General features: G+C 39.1%; 1 protein-coding gene across 1 annotated transcript; it reads left to right on the plus strand.

Moving 5' to 3' along the window:
- Positions 1–3,225: 3,225 nt before the first annotated feature.
- Positions 3,226–10,576, plus strand: LOC131299746 (uncharacterized). The gene is made up of 3 exons (XM_058325326.1): positions 3,226–3,485; positions 8,221–8,304; positions 9,949–10,576. The coding sequence occupies exons 1-3, from the start codon at positions 3,226–3,228 to the stop codon at positions 9,971–9,973; spliced, it is 369 nt and encodes a 122-aa protein (XP_058181309.1). The 3' UTR covers positions 9,974–10,576.
- Positions 10,577–23,659: the final 13,083 nt, after the last annotated feature.

Below are 23,659 nucleotides of genomic sequence, written 5' to 3' on the forward strand. Positions count from 1 at the left end.
CTAGAACCTGAATGAAAAGTTAAATTATTAAATCGAATAATTATAGGTATCGAATTGAGCTAATTCTTTGTGGGGGCTTTCGAAAAAATGTTTTGAATTTAATGAATGACTCGAATCGTTTGTGTTAGACCCATAATGAGCCTCACATTGCGATCTATGTACAAATTGTCTGTGTCTATAGCACCTTTGGCAATGACAATGGGTTCTCCTAGTTTTTTTTTTTCGGAATTTACTAATGAGTATCAACTAGGGTGTGCACAGGTCGGACGGGTCGGGTTCGGCCCCGAACCCGACCCGACTAGTTGGTTATCGAATTTTTGGGCCCCGAACCGAAGGAGGGGGAATAACCGTCCGCGTAACTGATTCTTTTGGTTGGGTCGGGTAAGAAAAATAGCACCCCGAACCCCGAATCAAAAACTGATTTTTTTTCAAAAAATAAACCCGTACCCGACCAAACCACATGTTCGGCCCCACCCGAAACCCTTCGGGTCAGGTCCGTCGGGGCTCGGGTTTTTTGCACACCCCTAGTATCTACAATAAGAAATAGGCCCTAATTTCTCTTCTTTTAATCTTGGGAAAATGACGGCTCAAAACGTATTTTGATAATTAATATCCGTCAAGGACAAGCTAAGAACGTTTATTAATATTGAAATTATCTTTAGCGAATATTAATTATCAAAACACGTCATTGACCGTCATTTTCCCTTTAATCTTTTAATGGTCGGGCCTTAAGTTTTAGTTACCTTAACAGGGGCCGAAGTCAGCCTAAAGAAAGCTTTTGTTAGCCCAATTGTACTTTATCCCAGAATGGTAAGGGCCCCAGTACACAATTTCTGGATTGAACCCTCAAAAGAGAAATGCTACTGGTACAACAAAAATGGCACCGACGGTGCATATAGCGCGTTTGGATCCGTCTCGAGTCTAACAAAAATAATTAGAGCCGTTCATTTTGTTCAATATATTTTTCTTAAGGTCTCTGTAAAAAATCAGCTCCATCCAACATCTATAAAAGCTTTTACGAAGCGTACATAATCACTTTAAAAATTTTAACAAGCAATTTCGGACGCTTCGTAAACGCCCTTATCGATGTCAGATGGGGCTGATTTTTTCCGGGGACCTTAAGAAAAATATATTGAACAACAATAGCAGCTCCAATTATTTTCGTTAGACCCAAGACGGGCCCAAACACGTGTTGTACGCACTGTCTGTGCCATTTCTCCTGTACTAGTAACATTTTTGCCCTAAAAAATACTTACAGAAATAAATGATAAAAATAATTGAAAATAGCTGGAGTATCTCACACAAACATCAAGAACCGTTCTATGGGTACAAATCTCTCTTGCACGGACTGGATGGCGGTAATGCGCAGCGTGCTGTGCACGGCAAATCGTTGCCGCTCCCGTCTCGCTCCAACGATCGAAAACGCTCATTTCGTAGAACGCTCATTTTGGTATATTTGTTCTACTCAACAAGCTCTACGAAGTGAACGTTTCTGATCGTCGAAGCGAGATCGGAGCGGCGGCAATTTGTCGTGCACAGCACGCTGCGTAGCACCTTTCTCTGGTCCCTCTTGCACATATTGCACTAAATGAGTATGCGGGGCCACTATGAAGTCTTGTACAATGATCGAAGTTGTTCATTAATTTTAAAATAATTTTTTAAATGGTCTTGAAAAAAATTTGCTCAATCGAATAATTCTGAATACTTAATCCAATGGTTCCGAATGAATTTTGAAAAACCATTAGACAAACAGATTGAGGACTTAGAGTTATTCAATTGAGCTTTTTTTTTTTTTTTTTGGGAGGGTTAGCTCAAAAGTCATTTTACAAATACAACTCGGGTTATTTGTGTGAATTTATGAAGTGAATCTCACACATCCATCTGTACAAGAGGGATATGTACCCACATATTTATTTATTTATTGATACATATACCCAAGTTATATTATTGAAACTGGTTCAATCCACGGCTGCCCTACGTCCCCATACATTCGACCAGGAGCTAGCTCGTTTGCAACAACTGCATCTGTCAGACGGATTTTCGAGTAGCTAGACAATGACAGTGATAGTGACAGCATCTACAACGAATCCAATGATGGTCGTTCAGTCTGCGGTGGGAACAAATTTGCAAATCTTTGTCACTCCACCCACCGTCATGAGTGTGACTGATGGGTCCAATCCACGTTGATTTCATGTAGCTTTTTTCTTTGTATTTTTTTTACTGCTTTTTGTTGTATTTTATTTGGTTGTTTTAATTTTTTTTTGCTTGCATTAATATAATTGGGATGATCTTTTGCTAAAAAAAACTTCCACACACATATCCAAGACCGAACTAAAGGGAGAAGGAATTCTAATTTTGAAGTCGGGCCATTTTTGCCATGATTTTCCAATTGGGGTCCCTTGGTGGGAGAGGCTTCAGTGCAAAGTCTGGGGGTATCCCCGTCTTTTCCTCTGTTTTGTGGTGGGGACAGGCTACTGTTTCGGCGAATTTCCAAATTACTAATTTGTGTTTTCGGACATTTCAACAATTCCGTTTATGTCCCTAATAAAGGTACGTAATTTTGTCCTTATGCGTCTGGTATTTTAAGTTTTGTCCAGGGTTATTTTTTTCTTTCTACCTTCCCATCTCTGAACATGTCTAACGTCTCTGTCTTCTTCGCTCTCATCTGTCAGTTGCTCTCTCTCTATCTCACTCTCAATCAATCCAAATCCATTAGGAGCAGAGAGCGGAGACAAGCTCTCCCACCGTCCTCTTAGAGCATCTCCAACCCATACTCCATTTCTTCATTTTGGAGGAAAAACATTCTTCAACCCATCCTCTAAAACTCTCCTCCATTTGGGAGGATGAACTTTGATCCTCTAAATATAGAGGATGAAGGAAAAAATAGAGGATCTCCTCCAAATATGTGTTGGAGTTGAGAAAAAGAGTGTTGGGTTGGAGTTGAGATAAATAGTATAATTCTCTAAATCTACTTTTCAAATTGATGAGTACTTCTCTAAGAGCATCTCCAATCCAACACCCTCAAAATCTCTATTTGAGAGGATCAAATTAATCTATTTTATTTGAAAAGTAGATTTAAGTATTGTACTATTTATCTCAACTCCAACCCAACACTCTATTTCTCAACTCCAACACATATTTGGAGGAGATCCTCTATTTTTTCCTTCATCCTCTATATTTAGAGAATCAAAGTTCATCCTCCCAAATGGAAGAGAGTATTAGAGGATGGGTTGGAGAATATTTTCCCTCCAAAATGAAGAAATAGAGTATGGGTTAAAGATGCTCTTAGACCAGCACAACCCAACCCCAACACAGAAGCCGAAGAAAAGCATGCTTCTGTCGAAGCAACCATTGAATCGAACAGAGATCTACAACAGAGTGGAGACTTCTGTTAACTCTGACGGGGAGCACAGTAAATCCCTGGCCGACGAAGAGGGGGACTATGCTGAAGCTTCTGAACTCTATAGCCGTTCCCTAGAAATCAGGTTAGGGTTTTTTTAAAAAAATTCGGATCCGCAGGTTAGGGTTTATTTGGCCCTTTTCCAAATTGTCTTGGTTTGCTTTACCATTTTTGTTGAAATTAGGGCCAATGATCGGTTGTGATTGTTTGGTATTAAAACCCTAACGTAGATTACGGTAGCAATGAGAGAAATTTATCTATCTATTCTCCTTCTTTGGTCTCTTTGGCACTTCAAAGTATCCAGGTGTTTGCGTCGATTTGTTGTTAGATTGCCGTTCTAGGGTTAGTTTTTTTTTTTTGGAGTGAAGTACTTGGTTAGTTTGATATGAAGCAATTCTGAATTTTATTGTATTGTTTTTGCTGTAGAAATCTAATTTTAGTATTTTCCATGAATTAGGACTAAGGACATCTATCTTACCTTCTTTGCAGCGTAATCCAATGAGAAATACCTTCAACTAAGAGTTGTATTTATAGCAATATTCACTACATCAGTTTCTTTACTATTAATCCAAGAATATTGAATGACCTACCCCTTTACCAAGTCTACCTACTTTACTCGGCTTACCATTTGCCTTTCGTTGTTTTCCGCAGTGAGTACTTGACACATGTTAAAAAAGAACAAATGTCTGGATCATTTTTTGGGCCCCCCCAATTTGCATTGTAAATATAACGACCCGGATTTTTGACCCAATTTTTTTTTCTAAATATAATATTATTAGAATTATTTTCCTTAATGCAATTTTTTTTAAATACAATTATGCATACAATATATACATGCATTTTTTTTTTAAATTTTCCTACACATACCTGCGTACATGCACACTCTTTCTCCTCCCTCACCTCAAACTCCTCCCGTCTCTCCGTCTCCTACTCAGTCTCTACTTTCTCCCTAACCCTAAAACCAAGCCAAATTCATCCATTCCAAATCCCATGAACCCAACCCTATTAAATTCACTCTTATTCTCTTCCACCAAAATTTTCCTATAAATACCCCACCCCATTGACCCACGAAATTTACACCACAATATTCCCCACGCGCCCACCAGTCCAAAAGAGAGAAAAATCAGAGAAAACCAAGTTTCAATCCATGGAGTTTTAGAGAGAGAAGGAAAGAGAGAGAAAAGTGGGTTTCGTGCCAAGACCCAACCAAAACTCAATCCGACCATTCCAATCTCTTCCTTCTACTTCTAGCATCACCAAGTATCGTCCAATTTGATTCCAAAGTCTCCCGATCAAAAAAAATCCGAAGTCTTCTTCCTCAAAATTCAAGATTCGTTTTTAAATCAATTCGATCTGATTAAAGGTACTATAATCTTATCCAACCTCTTCTCTAAGTATATTAAGTGTTTATATGCTTAACCATATGTCCCGAACGAAAAAAATATAATTCAATGCGCGTTTTCTGCTGTATTCACCAAATGGATATTATTTTTGAGCCCGACACTCTATTTGTAATTATTTTTGAAGAAGATGATCCTTTTGATATTTATTTTACAACCTTTCTGATATTAATATTATAAAAAACTACTGAATTGATATTATTTTCTTACAATATAATAACAACTTAGTATAAAACGTATTAATTATATCAGTTTAATTTATTTGGTAGATTAAGTGGTTTTAAACGTTTCGAAACAACTTTGCGACCTCCCGAACACCATTTTTGACGCCCGGACTATTTTTCCTAGACTTTTCACACCTGAAATATCATAACTTGTTAAGATCATATTTTTTTTATTTAATTATCTATTTATTGAATTATTTATTAGTTATCTATCAAATTTACAAACGAAAAATCTTTGCGACCTTCCAAACAACGTTTTAACACCCAAACTAATTTATCCTAGACTTCTTGCATCTCAAAGATGATATCTTGTTAAATTAATATTTTTTTTATTTAATTTACTATTCATTGTTATTTCTATAGCGTTTCCGATCAAAAATTCTTTGCGACCTTATAAACGTTATTATAAATGCCCGAGTAATTTTATTTCGACTCTCTATATTCTGAAGATGAAATTTTTTTAACCGTAACATATTTTAAATTTGTAAATTATTTATTATCTATTTACTTTACTTTCGGCCACTTTATTTAACGTCTTTATTTAAATAAATCCCGTGACCCTCCGAACCCAAGTTTTGACACTCCACTGGTTGCGTAGGATCTTTAGGACTCTTATTTAGGTCATGATAAATATTTCAATATTTTTATCTAATTAATGTATTTAAATTGGTTTTTAATTAATCTATTATCTTAGACTTAATTAATAAGAGCCCAGAAAATTTTCCTTTTAAATTATTTTAAACTCTTACTTTATTATTGACATTGTGACCATACAAGATTAAGAGCAACGGCCCATTCATAAAAAGTTGCGTGATTTCATTATCTATTTATTGTTTTAATTATTATTGATTAATTGCATATTGTGCCGATACTTGACTTTGATGCTAGAGTGGACCCTAGAGACATGGGGTGGTATTGCGAAATAGAATTCATCTAGACGATGCTAGATAATGGATAGACTGGAAAGTTTTTATTTTTAGATTGGCTGCAGGCGTGATTTTAAATTATGTGATGAAAATGAAACTGGCGGGTGTCCAGTGATAAAAACACCAGTGATAAATTATGTGATGAAAATAAAACTGGCGGGTGTCCAATGATAAAAACACCACTGATAAATTGAGTGATGAAAATAAAACTGGCGGGTATCCAGTGATAAAACACCTGAGATTTGTGATGAAAATAAAACTGGTGGGTGTCCAGTGATAAAACACCTGTGATAAATTGATGAAAATAAAACTGGCGGGTGTCCAGTGATAAATTGATAGACTGGCGGGTGTCCAGTGATGATTGCAAAGTGATTTGTGAGGAGGTATATAAGATAGGCGAACCCTAGTTGTGATTCAGGCATGATAAGCTTTCCCCTTGTTGTAGTTATTGGGATGCATACTCGGTACATAACTTAGGTGCATCTACGGCAGCAAAGGGAAGTGATCTCATGGGACCGAGCATGGCTAACGGTTGGGGAAGAAAGATCTCGCGGAGAGATCTTAGATTTTACATTAGGTTATGGATAGTAATGAATTGGCTCATGTGGAGAATATTTGTTTGGCTTCTTCGATTCAATATTATCTTGTTATCTACTAATTGTAAAGTAAGAGGGGTGGTTGGATTGGATTATTCTACTGGGTGATTTATCACTCACGGATACGTCTGTATCCTGGCAAATCGGTTGCTTCGGCGATCAATTTGCCAGTGGGCGCAGGATTCGATGGAGAGGATTCAAAGATATTGCAGTTCAACTCGGAAAGAATATCAGGAAACGAAGATCGAGTACGTTTCGGATTTGTATCAAGTCTAGAGTCAGCTCTGAAATTAATGTATTTTGAATCAATAAATTTATCTTGTGACTGTAATAGCTAAACTTTATATTGGAAAATTATATTTATTTAGCAAATTTTTTAAAAATTTTATTTTATTTTGCTTCCGAAAAGTCGGGGCGTTACAGTAAAATTATTTCCGATTCTTCTATATTATGCCGTTTCACCTTAGCAATTGCCAAACTCATTTGCAGAAAATAGGGTTATTACTCATGAATGAAAGTATTTCTCTAATCAAGTTTTAATCCAACAAGCACAATATTTTCGTGCGAAGCACAACAGCAGCACTTTAGGCCAAAACCATAGGTAAGTGACTGGCCATTAGTAAAATACAAAACGGTCATCTACCTGACGAACAAACTTCAAAAAGATAATCCGTCATTTGCCCTTATTTTACAACAATCTGCAAAATCAACCCAAATGACCCAAAAATTAAACAATAAACTCTAAGTACATTTAATTATTAGCCCAACAAACTGGACCGACTTTCCACCGCAAAAATGAGATTTCGTTTGTTTTAGTGATGTGAAACCTGGAATTCTTTTAGGGTATTGATATGTTTTTGTTTTGATGTGTTCGTGTATTATAAGTGGACAAAGGTTTTTTGGAACCACTATTGTTTTCTTTTCATCTGTTGACTTTACCAGATAGTGAGTGATCTTTTAGAACTATTGGAGCTTTATTCTGGTTCAAGAGCAGAATCTGCACATTTCTTAAAGCATATTAGGGCATACAATAGTACATTTTCATTTACATCGCGGCGAGTCAATCTTTTGATCCTACGTTTCCACAACGGTGGCAAGAAATCGACACTTTTTGAGCCGAAGGGCAGATTTAGCATTACACTGATAGTTTTCTTCCCTCCGCTCATGGTAGTTAAAGGCTTTGTGGAGCTGTTTGGGTTAAATTTGTAGTTGTACATTGTTTTGTAAAATGCAATTCAGTTGTTAGTTTTGGTGTTGAACTTGGCACCACTGCCAAAACTAGAAGTTTCTTGAAATATCTGGTTCCTAACTCCATCTTATTGTGGCCTATCAAAAAAAAAAAAACCCCATTGTGTTGTGTGGGAATTTTGTGTTTTCTAAGGCTGTTGGTAAGGTGTTGCTTGCATTAAATGAAAAATTAACTCAAATGGCTTTTTGTGTACCCAACGTCGATGTCTCAGTGGTTGACCTCACCGTGAGACTAGAGAGGAAGGCTATATGACGAAATCAAACTTGCTATAAAATAAGGATTGGCAAAGAGAATGACGTTATGTATGTTATAGAGCTACCTCCTTGTTTGTTATATTTCCGGACAGCTAGTTTTGTGAGTACTAATCCTTTGTCTCTTTCATTGAATTTTTTGGTTCATGTTTATCTTTCTTGGGTGGTTATCAGTGAGGAGTCGGAAGGAAAGCTAAAGGGAATCCTGGGTTACACTGAAGATGATGTGGTCTCGACTGACTTTGACGGAGACGGCAGGTAAGTTACATGAGTTCATGTTGTCTTTCTCAAAAGCAAAATCATTGGCCCTTGCTACAATAATTGATGAGTACTTCCTTATTTTTTCCCCAAAAAAGTACCGATGAGTTTGAAATGCTGCTTGTTGTTTCTTTATAGGCAGTTTGAAATGTTTGTTGATGAGATGCCAGAAGAACAATCTTCTAATTAATGAATTGATTTACTTTGTGCAGGTTGTTGCTCTATAGAAAATGGTTGATATACCATTTATTGTTGAACATGGTGTTTTCAAGTTTTATTATCTTGTTGCTCCTCTAGGTCAGAAAGTGCTTGCTGATTATTAGACCATAATTAGCATGAGCTCTCCCTGATTTTGTTTGATTATGCTAATGTTGGAGCTACTCCTAATAATCAGCAGTTACCCAGGGTCTAATAATCTAATGTTATTGAATATTTGTAGCATACTCATTTTACAGATTAGTATGCATAGCTTGATAGTTTGTTTTTCTGTGTAGTAATGCAGTGTTGCTTTTCCTTCTTAGAAGGGAAACACTACTTGACTACCATACAAAATTGCTTGAGAGAACTTTAATTGGCAATATTTGTTACAGCTGAGAGATGGACTCAATGTTAGAATACGTGTGGGACGTTTAACGGATTCGGGAAATATTTTCTTTAGGTATGGTCTTCCTTTTCATTTTGCTAACATTCGTAGTGGAAAACTACCAAATATTGTTGCTCAGTGAACTCTAAGTGCGAATGAGATTTCGGAGTTATTTTGTTGCCTTTGGTTGTTAAGACCCATATTTTGAACAATCTGATTATTTAGACATTAAGTGCATGGTTCTTTTATGGCTTTATATGGATTCTTATGTAGTATAGTATGAGCCCAATGTAAATACAGATTACTCTAGAAATAGCTTAATTTGCATGAAAGATGTACAGGTCATTTGTAAATACTGATTACTCTCCAAATCACTTATTTACATTGAATAAGTTGGTGAGAGATGGAGAGAAAAGTACCAACAAATTGTTTGGTTGGCCCTTTCTCCTTAGCTCCCTTTTCTATCTCAGATCCAAAGGGTCTTGCCGAGACCCCAGCTCTGAAGCTTTTGCTTGAAGTGTTACACTTTCTCACATCTAACACTTTTAGAATGACTTTCCATCATATCTTTGATACAATCGCTTTATGGCATCAATTAATGTAGTAAACTATGCCAATTAGTTTTGGTATTGCAATTTTTATATTGACTATGCTGTTTGAAATAATAGAGAGTGGTATCACTTCAACTATGCGTGGAAATATTCCCCCTAAGCAGATTCATAGAAATGTTGCCATCCATGCATTTCATACTATTATCAGTTTAATTAAACTTCTCAAATCCTGCTGTTCAAATATCCCACATCATGAGCTTGATTCGAATATGTTAGATAATGGTTTACTGCTTAAGGATTTCAGTAACACTGTACAAACTGGTAGAGAAATTGAACAAAGGCTATACTGGAGAAGAAAAGGTTAAAAACTTAATAGACAAGTTTGCATTATAAAGTAACTGAACTTTTTGTTTGACGTTTTTTTTAGGGCTACTATCGTACAAGTGGTGGTTTGGTATGGATTCACACTCGTAATTTGCGTAACTCTATATCTGTAGTCTGAATTAGCAGGTGGTGCATGTGGAAAGAGATTTGAAGCAGGCAGTAAACCGGTAGTGAAAAAGCCCCAAACTCATGCATATGCCACTGCAGCTTTTAGTCAGCATTGAAGTGCCAATCTCTGTTATAAAATCACTTTACTTGCTACCATCAATATTACACATAGTGAAGTCTTTAATATAGTTATCGAGATCTTCCTTTCCTGTGGATATGTGTTCCGATTTTGAAGAATCTATTCAGTGGTTCTGGAGAATCAAATAAGTGGTTTTCAATGCTTTTTTTTGGTTCTGTTTCATCCACTTCAACTATTTATTAGGTGGTGGATTGTGGTAAATTCTTGATTTTCTTGTTGGGGGCTCCAGTTCAGTGCTTCAATTCCTAGATCCAATCTGAGTCAAGGCGTATAAGAGATTAGTTTTGTCTGTGGGGAATTGTGGAGGAACCAACCCAAGATGCGGCCGCGGTTGGCTGACTTCCGGCGCCCAAAAAAGATAATCCATAATTTACCTTGTTTTACAACAATCTCCAAAAACAACCCAAATAAGCCAAAAAATTAAACAATAAAAGCTAAGCACATTTGATTATTAGACCAACGAACATAACCGAACGTGCGTAGCACGTTGCTAACACTCTAGTATATGTAGTACACCAAATATGATTTCTGTTTTTGATTTTCAATTCAAAAACTAAAGAACAATCGTTACATTTGTTCTCTTTTGTTGGACTAATGATTTTTTTTTTTAATCGGCAAAAATAAAATTTTATTGGGGAAAGGGAAATTGAGTCCAACCAAATGTTGAAACCGAACAGCCTGCGGGCAAAACCCAACACAACACCTGAGGGCCTAAAGTGCCAAGATAAAAACAATAAAAATCATAAATAGCCCAAAAGACCTACAAGCCCAGCTACAACAATAAAGCCTGGCCCAAAGAAAACCCAAAACTTAACCCTAACAGGAACCGTCGCTGCCCATCGTACGTTGTAGATAGATCCACCACAACCACCACCAATCGAAACTCCTCTGACGTCCACCTAGCCACCACTGGCCATCACCACAGAAGAAGCAATCGAGTCCCACAAACATCACCAAACCTGTCGCGGGTGCTACAACCAAGCCGTTAGGCAAGAACCGGGTCATCCAACAACGGACACGACAGGAGCCAAAATGCTGACTGCTCCATCCAAACCCAAAGAAAGCCTAGCCATTAGGCACAATCGGAGGTCCAGCTGACACTCCAACCAGTAAACTTTGAGAGGACTAACAGCCGTGTAATGGGGACACACAACGAGGGTAGAAGGTAGGAACAAAGAGAGGGGAGAAGGAGAGGACAGACGAGGGAAGTTGGACTAATGATGTTACCACAAGCCCAACATTCAATCCACGTTATTTGCAAAGTAAATTTGTAAACGCTTGCTTTGTATACCTTTGCATGAATTTACTACAAAAAAAATTTCCTTGTAGAAAACAAAAAAAAAAAATGGAAGGAACAAAAATGACGTGGAACGCACTCCAAATTCTTATACTCCTACTACTCCTACATGAGGAGGATAAAATTTTAATTTGGTTAGTCTTTCATTTTTTTGCTAAGTAGAAAGTGAAAACAAAAACAAACACAAAGAGGGGGAAAGGAAAAAAAAAAAAAAGCAACCAGGAAAAAAAACAGCCCACAAGACGAGCGAAGTAATAGCTGGAGCTGATCGCATAATAGAGTTCTTGAGAAATTTTGTCAAAAAGCAAAGGGGCATCTCATGAGCTAGCCACACTATTTGAAGACTTACAGAAAACGAGGTGCTTGACGATTTCCTAATCCTAAATTAATGGGTTGCCCTAAGCGTAGGGCAAAGACCAACGTAGCACAATATCCGGTAAGACCGGAGTCGAATCCACAAAAGACGGTGATGTGTACTGACTTAAAAACTCAGGTTGTTATAATTTAAACGGGCTCTTAGGTAGTCACCCCTTATAGTTTGATGCTGAGATTAACTAAAACTAAGAAATTGGGTTTTTCAAATAATTAAAAAGAAGGTACGATCGTAGGATTCATAGCACTCGCAACCGACCCGGACTCATCTGCCCCAATCGATGTTCTTTAAAAACATTCAACTTTAAACTGAAAAAGATACCCCGTAAGATGCAAACTATTATGGTCGCCGTTTACCCATGTGCAACGGAAAATAAGTTTTAGACCCCCATTCCCCCGTTCACATAGGGTCCGACGATGCCCGGATTCGTCTACGCTATAGGAAGTATTTTTTCAATCTAAAGTCGTTTTTTCCATTGTTTGAAAATAGGAGCAGTGACTGGACTGGTTACGGTGTGCTAATCATCTCGCAACCCTACCTGTACAACTACTCACTCATTATCAAGCGAAAAATAGAAGAAACCCTAATTTGAAACATGCTTTTATTACGCGATATGAAAAATAAACAAGAAATATCAATTAATAAAAAATCAGCGAATAACTTTTATAAAGAACAAAAATTAAAACGAGTTATCGAAATGCGAGTAATTGAACAAAGCTTCAAAACTTGAAAGGAAAAACAAACTGAAAAAATTTAAGAACAATAATCCAACCCGAAAGTCGTAGCCCTGTTCTTTTCCTTTTCCTTTTCCTTTGGTGTGTCCCCTCATTCCTCTGTTATGCGTGCGTGGGAATAACGGCCTGTTTGGATGCCGGATTTGTCAAGCGCCCTGATTTCAACTCCCCTTCCTCCTCTTCTCCGGTGTTTGGCTGCAAAAACACCCACCCGGATTTGACCCCGGATTAGGCTCGAGCTGGATTTGTAAGGTGGATTACATGCCCTATATCCGGGTTCCCAAAGCAAACATGCCCTCTAACTCTAGCACAACAGAACTGAAGAAGAAGAAGAAGAGAGAGAGAGTACTGTTTGTCGCCCGACCTCCGGAGTTTTGGATGGTGATTTGGGGATGGCTCTGATTCAATCGCCAGACCTGCCATCGTTGTACCCATCATCGCCGACGTGTTGTACTCATCATCGCCGGAGGCGCTCTCGTTGCTTGTAGTAGGGGAATCGGAGAAAGGGACGGAGTAGTGAAGTTTTAGGGCTCCTCTCAATCCTCTTGTTTATATCGAATTGGGGGACTAGTTGCCAGAAAAGAAAAAAGAAAAAAAAAAAGAAGGATCAAATTGGGGGAAACCAAAGGACACGTGTGTAGTTTTACATATACTCCTCTATCCTACTATTGGAGTAATATTTACCCATCTTCGGAATTTTAAATTTTTTATTAAAAAAATTAATAAAAATTAATTTTTAAATATTTTAAAGATATTTTGATTAATTTTATGCAATAATTAAAGATAAATATGTATTTCCTTGTAATTATAATTAAATACACAAATTTTGATCATCTAAAAATTCAAGTGGGGGCAATTCAGTCATTCAACATCTAATTTCATCATATCCACCTTCCATATTCTCCTTCTCAAAAATTTATCCAAACAACTTATTACAAATCTACCCTTCTTAAGAGTTGGGGTCACCTTTTTTAACATATCACCCCTCATTCCATAGCCACCTTCAAATCTACCCTCTTTCTATATCCACCCAAAACAAATCTTCCATCCATACGGGTCGTAAAGATCTGCCACCTATTCTCTGCCTTTATATGTGAAGTGCCGACCTAATAACAAAAGCCCTCTTGGCCCAGTTATTACTCTCAATCCTAGCCTTGTACTTCCAATTTTCCTCCATGGCTCACTTAGTCAAAATAATTACTAATTATTGGGCCCACTTGTGTACCAAAGTCTAAGGCCAATTCTTCTCCATTTTGCATATTATTTTATCAAATTCTTCAAATACCTACAACACAAAAATAAAGCATAAAACTCTAAATAATAATATAAATGGACTTAATAAAGATAAATTTGTGGGCGCTAATGTAAACATTTATGCGCCTATCACATCCCCCAACTTACATTTTGCTAGTCTCGAGCAAAGAAAATAAAATGCAACTAAAAATAAATAAATTAAAATTGATAGTTCTTTTAAACCCCCAGGTGGTCCCGGTAGGACGAGTGAAGTCTCATGAGGGTTTTCAGGAGTAATCACCACAAAACACATTGAACTTTTTCACATGGAATCCAAAACTTGTCATACAACTCATTAGTCCATCAACCAAAGAATACGCAGTTACCACAAAGACATAAGAAGGCGCAAATAGTTCCAAACGCTATCAAGTCAAAGAAATAAACCATGGCACCTAGGCTTAGCATGTGTGTATGGCATGGGCCTCAACCAAAAGTGTGCAATGACTAACCGTTCTCTCCGGACTGAGTCTCGACTTCAATCCTCGCAATGTCATGCACTCACAACTAAAATCACTCAAAATAAGATGCATAGTATGAATGTGAGAACTCACATTCAAGTGTCTGAGAATAAGCTAACCACAACTCACATAGGATAAATATAATAATGTGTGCCCCTTTTTTTTTTAATATTTTCCTTCTTTTCAACTCCACCACATCTCTCATTCCTACCTTTAACACAATCCTACGTTAAGAACAAGTATTTCTCTTTTCCACAATAATTTGGTGTCTTCCCTTTTTGTTTTTTTTTCTATGGGAAAGATCATCAATCAATAAAGTTTAATTCTCACTACATTTACTCTATCTCTTCTGAAAAATATACCTTCACACAATTATCTAAGCCTTCTCAAGACACAATATAGATGGAGGAGCTCAACAAGAAAAGGGTATCATGCGAGAGGTTCAAATGGGCTCACAAAAGATAAATATATGAAAGAAAGAAACGAACCGACTCAAAATAGCAAAGATGACCTATAATCCTCCCCAATGGGCAACACAACCACACAACTTTCCAAACTTAAGAGATAAGTAGGCAATTCAAAACATTTTCAACACTCAACGACAAAAATAATGAGATCAACAACGAATTTACTTTTTGTGACAATAAAAGTTTATTTGACATCACTCCAAGAAAAAATAGGCTCTAAACTCACATGGGCATAAGTCTCCACTAAACAAGCCATCGAAAACACTCAAGTCATAACTCACAAGCAACCAATGTCCAAATACGCGTGAAGTACAAATGTGCAAAAAATAAATTTCATGACAAATTTTTCACGACAAACTAGCAAAAAGAACTATAAATGTCACCACAATATTAAAAGAATGACTATCATATCTCAAACTCAATCAATAACGAGCCACTCTCAACAGCCTTCAAGTCTCATGCAAAAGATTTTCACCATTATTTATTTTGAAAATTTTTTTCTTTTTTTTTTGATTGAATCTAACAAAATAAAGAACAAAATGATTTCTCTCCCAAACTTGAATTATTCAATATCCGCATTGAAAGCGTAAAAAAGAAGAAGACGGAAACGTAAAAAAGAGAAGAGATATCATCTCGAAAAAGAGGGGCTAAGCATAATAAACTATAGAGAGAACTAAAATAAATAAACAATGCAAGAAATAAAATGAAATAAATAAAAATATAAAAAAAATCATCCACTTGCTTCACGCGAAAGACATGAGTACTACTTTTCTTCTTGGTCAAAGACTGTGGTTCCCTATTTGTTGGAAGGATAGTATGCATATGATTCAACGATATCTTGAGAAGTGATGTCATCATCTAATAGGCTGTCACTCCCTTTGGGGCTGCCAGATTCCTTACCCACCACTCCATTTGTGAAACAATCTCCACAGAATTTGGACATTAAAGTCAGATGGTTCAGACAGAATTCTCGCTGCTAACTACGCGCCTGCCATCAGACCCAACCTCCTAAGTACTACATATATAGCTTTGACTAGGTGACTATACCAGACCATTATGCTATTTTTTTTCCTTTCCAATTTCTCTTTTTTTTTTGTGGATTTTATTGCTTAACAAGAAATAAAAGAACAAGTATACAAATATTGTGCCTAAAATCCAAGTCAATGATGGGTACCACTATCGCTAGGAGCCGGGTCCACTTCTCAGTGAAGAGAGTAATACGAGAAAGCTACCCGTCAGAACGTAGCCCAACGGCTACATAACAAGGTCATCCGAATAAACAAGATCGACCAACACCTCATCCGGTTCACCTACTTCCACAAATTTCAAAAACGGCTTTAAACGCTGCCCATTAACCTTGAAAATATTATTGTTCTTTGGGTCACGAACATCTATCGAACTATTCGGATATACTTTATTCACAACGTAGGGACCGTCCCAACGGGACCTTAACTTACCGGGAAATAAATGAAGGCGCGAGTTATATAGCAACACTTTCTGACCAACACTAAAGGTTTTGCGCTGAATATTCCTATCATGGTAAGCCTTAACCTTAGCCTTATAAATACTCGTGCTTTCATACGCGTCATTCCTAATCTCCTCAAGCTCACACAACCGGAGCTTCCTATGGGCACCCGCCTCTGGTAAACGCGTGTTCAATGTCTTAATGACCCAATAGGCCTTATGATCCATCTCAACGGGCAAGTGGTAAGCCTTACCATAAACGAGCTGGTAGGGTGAAGCACCCAACACGGTCTTGTAAGCAGTGCGGTAGGCCCACAAGGCATCCGTCAACCGAAGTGACCAATCCTTCTTATTTGGATTCACAGTCTTCTATAGAATCCCCTTAATCTCACGATTTGCTAGCTTAACCTGACCATTGGTTTGAAGGTGATAGGAAGTAGACACCTCATGAGAGATGCCATACTTACTCATTAACGTCCCAAAAGACCTATTGTAAAAGTGCGAGCCTTGATCAGAGATAATGGCACGTGGCATGCCAAATCGCGATAGAATGTTAGTTCGCAAGAACTCTAGCACGACTTTAGAGTCACTAGTCCTAGTGGGGATCGTTTCAACCCACTTCGACACATAATCCACCACCAAGAGGATGTACTCATATCCGTATGACATCGGAAACGGGCCCATGAAATCAATGCCCCAACAATCGAAAACTTCTATAACAAAAATGATCTAGAGGGGCATCATATTCCTCGGGCCAACCTTGCCTAATTTCTGGCATCGGTCACACAACTTACAAAAGACGTACACATCCTTAAAAAGACTTGGCCAAAAGAAACCACACTCATTGACCTCGGCGGCGGTTTTCTTCGTGGAGAAATGACCTCCGCACATCTCGGTGTGACAAAACTCTAAAATTCCTCTTTGATTAGTTTCGGGGACACACCGGCGCACAATCTGGTCCACGCAATACTTGAACACATATGGATCATCGTAAATATATTGTCGAACCTCTCTAAAAAACCGCTGCTTCTCAGTTGTGGACCAATGGGATGGAATTTGCCCAATCACGAAATAATTGGCAATATCTGCAAACCATGGGCATGTATTGGCAGCGAACAATTGCTCGTCAGGGAAAGTATCCACGATGGGGAGATGAGATATGGGGTCCTCAAACTCCAGATGAGATAGGTGGTCGGCCACTATATTCTCAACCCCTTTCTTATCCTTAATCACGAGGTGGAATTCTTGCAGCAAAAGAATCCACCAGATAAAGCGAGCCTTCGCATCCTACTTGGTCATCAGATATTTCAAGGCCGCATGATCAATATATACCACAATCTGCAAACCCACCAAGTAGGACCGGAACTTGTCTAAGGCAAACACCACCACGAGCAATTCCTTCTCGGTAGTGGTGTAGTTCATTTGCGCCTCGTTCAATGTCTTGCTCGCATAATACACGATGCAGGGATCTTTCCCTCACCGTTGCCTTAAAACCACCCCGACAGCATAGTCGGAAGTGTCGCACATCAACTCAAAGGGCAAACCCCAATCCAGAGGCTGAACAATAAGCGGAGTAGTAAGACTCCGCTTTAATGTATTGAATGCCTCCTCACACACGTCGGACCACACAAAGGGTGTATCCTTCGACAACAACTGACACAACGGTCGGAAGATGGCACTGAAATCCTTAATAAAATGCCAGTAAAAATCGGCGTGACCTAAGAAAGACCGGATATCCTTGACAGTCTTGGGAGAAGTAAGATTCGCAATCAAATCAATATTCACCTTGTCCACCTCAATACCCTTGGATGAGACAATGTGTCCCAACACAATCCTTTGAGTCACCATGAAGTGGCACTTCTCCCAATTAAGTACAAGTTGCTTCTCCTCACACCGTTGTAAGACCTTTACTAAGTTCTTGAGGCATTCGTTAAACGAATTCCCAAAAATTGAAAAGTCATTCATAACACTTCCATGATCTTCTCTACCATATCACTAAAAATTCCCATCATGCACCTTGAAAAGGTTCCGGGAGCGTTGCATAACCCAAACGGCATGCAACGGTAGGCAAACGTGCCGTAAGGACACGTGAAGGTGGTCTTCTCTTGATCCTCTATGGCTACCTCTATTTGATTGTAGCTAGAGTACCCATCCAAAAAGTAATAAAATACCCGGCCAGCCACTCTCTCCAGAATTTGATCAATGAATGGAAGAGGGAAGTGGTCTTTCCGGTGCTCGCATTGAGCTTCCGGTAATCTATGCAAACTCGCCACCCGGTTTGAACACGGGTCGGCACCAGCTCGCCCTCATCGTTCCTCACGACGGTCACTCCAGCCTTCTTAGACACTACCTGCACTGGGCTTACCCACTCACTATGGGCTATCGGGTAAATAATACCCGCATCTAAGAGTTTCAGCACCTCAGCCCGAACCACCTACTTCATATTGGGATTCAGACGACGCTGAGGTTGCCTAGAAGACTTCACATCCTCATCTAGAAAAATGCAGTGTGTACACACCGTTGGACTAATACCCTGCAAATCCGCTATCGTCCAGTCTATTACAACTACGTGCTCTCTCAACAAGGTAAGAAACTTAGCCTCTTGATTCGCCTCAAGGGACAAGGAGATCACCACAGGAAAAGTATCGTTGCCTTTAAGGAAGGCATACTTAAGCGTGTCCGATAGAGGCTTTAACTCTAGTTTAGGCAGCTGGACAAACGTTGGGAGAGCTTTACGAAGTGAAGCGCCCAGCGACTCAAGAACTGGGTTCCAAGTGGCACCACACACATCCTCTACAGCAAACATCTCCATCAAACCCTCTATCTCTAGAGAATCTAAAAAAGACGCATCTTCAACGATTAAGGCTATCTCCAGGGGATCCTTGTATAACATACTATCGACATGCTCTTGCACCAACGTGACGATCAGACTCACCTCATATACCTCCTCATCATCCTCAACCCGACTATCCACGTTGAAAACATTCACCTCCATTTTCGAGTCCCCAAATGACAATTGGACTTGTCCAGTTTTGTAATTCATGACAGCACTGGAGGTGGCTAGAAAAGGACGGCCAAGTATGATAGGAGTCTGTAGACACCCCAATTTGGGCCTCCGAATAATCTTTAAGTTCCCCGATGATGAAATAAGAAAAAAATTATACCTTCAAGGCTTGGATTGTTGCTCCTTTGTTACTCATTCTCTAAACCTCCAGAAAATCCCTTTCCAAACATGTAGGGTGGCCCCCGGTTCAATTGCAAAGAAAAATATGCGTTTGCTTTGTCAAAAATAACTTTTTCCATGACACACTAATGGTAAAATGGGCACACATTTTAATGCATAAAACGTCTTTAAGTGAAACCAATCGGGTTAGAAAGAAGACTTGACAAGCTTTCCAACGCTTTGAACCGTGCTCAAATCCAAGTTCAAGAGTGTCCGGGGCGCCCCTGCGAAATTTGGTGTGCTGTGCTGACACACAATACCGCGCGACGTTTCAGAAACGCCATGTGGCATTTCAGAAAATTCCAAAAAATTACTCCACCGCACGAGATTTCAATATACAGCACGACATTTCTCTTTATGTCTCGCGGCATTTCGGGAAAAAGTTCTGACAGTTGCAGAAAGTTGTCGGCTAAGCCTACAAGTGCAGAGAATAAATTTTATTCAGCCCAGAAGCCACCTCCTCTCTTTGTAGTGTTCTTCATTAGCTCTCTTGCCTATAAATACACCCCCTTTTAGTTGAGAAGGAACTCCTTCAACTCCAAATAAAGTTACTCTGCCATTTTCTAGACTCTCACTATCTCTCTCTAAAAATACTCTCATTCTTCTTCTCCTCTTAAGTTCAGTAAATTACTGACTTAGGAGGACCTCCACCTCAAAGTATCCAAACAACCTCACATCCTTTAATCCCCATTCAAGCATTTCAAGTCCAAATCTACTTCCATTCCTCCATCTTCAAGCACATCCAAACTTCGATCAGAAGGTATAAATAAATTTCTTGGGCTAAACCACGTTTAGCTTTGAGGGGAGCCAATCAAGGCCCTTATCGGCCTTTCTATATTGAGTTTGGGTCTCAAACGAGCTTTATATTCAAAAAGCATAAAAAAATAATTTATGCACTGGATACGCTATATCGTGTGGCATTTTACAATATCGCACGACAAAGTGTTTTATACCGTGTATTATTTTGTTTTTTGTACATACTCCTTCTTATGTTATTTTGTTTATTATTTTTTTGTGCGGTTACATTCCATAGTCAAGTTTCATGTTAAAAGTTATTTTTTTATTTTATTAAATCTTTTAACATTTCAAAAAGCTTTTAACATTGTTTTACATGAGGAGATGAACAAAAGGGTCTCGTAAATCATTTTTCAGAGATTCGGGAAATCTAAAAAACTATTTTGCGGACCTATGGTTTGTGTTTGTCATGTAAAAGCGAACTGATGCAGGAATGTGTAGACAGGTGCACCGCATGATGTTTTAGTTACACCGTGCGACGTATCCGAGTCGTCGTGCGGTGTTTCTCATGATATTGGCAGACTGCTGTAATGCTGTTATTTCATTTTCTGTACATTGCTCATCCATTTTCATTAGGGGTATGTAAAAAACCTGAGCCCGACCCGACCCGACCCGACCCGAAGGGTTTCGGGCGGGGCCGAACATATGGTTCGGTCGGGTACGGGTACACTTTTTCAAAAAAATCAGTTTTCGGTTCGGGGCTCAGGGTGCTGTTTTTTTTATAATCCGACCCGACCAAACCCGACCAAAAGGCACGTATTCATATAGTTTACTTCGATTTTTGGTCGGACCTGACCCGACCAAAAAAATCGGTTACGCGGACGGGTATCCCCCCTTTTTCGGTTCGGATTTGGGTCCCAAAAATTCGATAATCGACCAGTCAGGTCGGGTTCGGGGCCGAACCTGACCCGTCCGACCCGTGCACACCCCTACATTTCATACTATACAGTTCGCACTACAAGCACGCTAATGTGTTATATTAAACTCCATGTCCCTTTCCCGTACATGTTTTAAAGTTAAATTTTTCAAATGATATTAAACCCCCCATTTAAAATGCTTAGTAGAGACCGGTCTTTACCGGGCAAGCCGGTTGCTTTTTCAACAAAACCTTCTCCGCTCATAACGTGGCTCCCGGATCCAAAATCTCAACGTTTTCGCTAGATCAAAAGCCTTTTTTTTCTCAAACAAACTCTCGGTTTCTCGAATCATCCATCTCAAAAATTCGGGTGGCAACTCTTCGAGGATGCGCCGGTCGAGGAGCCCACAGAATCTTCTCAAAGACCTCCGGTATTGGGCATGTATCCAGGACAATGAAGTGGACTGGAAAAAAAACTCACCCACTTGAATTAGAACATCCTCCACCACTCCCTTGGGAATTTTCACACTTCGGTCAGCCAACTGTAGCGTGACTAGAGTGGCTCTCAAATCGCCTAAGCCTAGCTTCAAGTATACTGAATAAGGGAGCAAGTTGACACTTGCTCCTAAATCCAGCAAAGTCTTATCAAACTTTTGGTCCGCAATAACTATAGGGATGGTGAGACAACCAGGGTCCTTACACTTGGTGGGGATCTCAGCCTGGAGAATGGAGCTCACCTGCTCCGTCAGAAGCACTTTGTCTTGTCTCTTAGTTCTTCGCTTTGACGTGCATAGATCCTTCAAAACCTTTACAAACTGAGGAATTGCATCAATGGCTTCCATCAAAGAGATAGGAAACTGAACTTTCTTGAATAATTCAAGCATTTGAAAGTTCACATTGACCTTAGGCTACGCCACCAAACAATTTGGATATGGAGCAACGGGTGGCGACGGAGTCGTGGGGGCTGCAGGTGTAGGCACCACCACTTTAGAAGGCTTCGCCTTTTTCTCTCCCTCAGGGATACTTCCTAAGTCTGGAATGACTGCTGGTGCAACTACCGGCACCCGGGTGGAACCGATTTCTGCTTTGGAGGTAAGTCTTTGTCGATCACCTTCCCACTTCTGAGAGTGGTGATTGCTTGAGCCTTTTCCAGACTGGGATTCAAACTACTCGAGCTAGAAGAATCGCCCACATAATGAGTATCGGCGACATTGATTAGAGATTGAGAAGGAAACTTTCCAATCTCCTGCTGGACTTGTCCAACTGCTGCCTTCAACTGGGTCAATTGGGTCCTAATGTTACCAATTGCCTGTTTAGTCTGTTCAATGAAGCTAATTTGAGACTGCATGAGAGCCTTCATCATCTCATAAATTTGTTTATCTCGCGGGGGATGGTTAATGCCTGAGGGTGGTCCAAAAGATGAATGACTAAACCCCTGCTGCTGCTGAGGTGGGTAACTGTGAAGACTCGTCCAATAATCGCATTTTTTTTTAAAGTAAAATTGTGTTTTGATTTACTTTGGTCATTTAGTTGATGTGGTCGCACTGATTGACATGTCGTTATGTATGAGACGTTCGGTAAATAGCTAAACTTTTGAGTTTCGGGGTTGAAACGACGTGTGAAAGTTGTGTGGAAGTGTTGGTAGCAATCGGAGTTTGATTCGATGAACATTGGCAAAATTTCAAAATCTGTCCGCGATGTACAGGTATAGCTTTTTTCGATACAGGTACATCTCGACTAGAAACTGTGAAATGCTAAAATTTCTGGGTACCTGTACCGGTATTGGTATTCCTCGGTACTGGTACATCGTGTAAAAATTCTGAAATTTCAGCACGCATTTCAGACACTATAAATAGACCCCTTATGTTATTTTCTCACTCCAAGACCACGAACTCAGCCCTAAAATCGCCTCTTCTACCTTCTCTCTTCAATCTCTCACCCAAATTCTTGGATTTGCACATCAAACACTTCAAATCTCCAAGATCCAAGAGTTTTCTTCCTCAAAATCTCAAGATTCTTGCATTTGGTGAACCAATGGTGAATTTTGTGTTCTTGTTCTCACTTTTTGAAGCTCTATCACGTTTTTCTCTCTCTCCTCTCGATTATTGGTTGATCTTTGCTTGTTATTTATGTTTTTGGGCTTTGTTTGCTCTAGATCTTGTATCCAAGTTTGGGTGAAGCTTGTCTTTGAAGGATTCAAGCTTATTGCTCTTGGTAGACTTAGGGTTTTGCTCAAAACCCATTGTGGTAGGGATTTCTTACTCTTGTTATGCGTTTATACGGTGTTTATGTACCTAGATCGTGCATTGTTTCGTTGTTTGAGATTGTTTCTTCCATTTCCGAGAATCTGCAAAACAGGGTCTTTGTTTTTGGGGTTTTACGCCTTCTTAAGCTCAGAATTGAATTTTGGTTCCTTTGTATGAAATAGAGTAGACTTAAAGCCCGTTCTAATGCCGCTGGAATCACCCAAAACCGTTGAGAATTGAATTAATGGTGGATTTTAGAATTCAGGTCACGAATCTGTCTCGTTTTCTGGGTTTGCGCCCAACTTCGAACGGCCATAACTTCTTCGTTCGATGTCCGTTTCATACATATTTTATATCGATTCGAAGGTCTTGAAGTCAGCTTTC

This window comes from Rhododendron vialii, chromosome 9a (genome assembly GCF_030253575.1).
Source record: "Rhododendron vialii isolate Sample 1 chromosome 9a, ASM3025357v1".
NCBI classification, from domain to species: domain Eukaryota; kingdom Viridiplantae; phylum Streptophyta; class Magnoliopsida; order Ericales; family Ericaceae; genus Rhododendron; species Rhododendron vialii.

Coding starts and splice junctions, on each gene's coding strand:
- LOC131299746 (XM_058325326.1), top strand. CDS start 3,226: ATGGGTTGGAGAATATTTTCCCTCCAAAATGAAGAAATAGAGTATGGG. Junction 3,486..8,220: donor AGCCGTTCCCTAGAAATCAG/GTTAGGGTTTTT, acceptor GGTGGTTATCAG/TGAGGAGTCGGAAGGAAAGC. Junction 8,305..9,948: donor GACTTTGACGGAGACGGCAG/GTAAGTTACATG, acceptor CTGAATTAGCAG/GTGGTGCATGTGGAAAGAGA.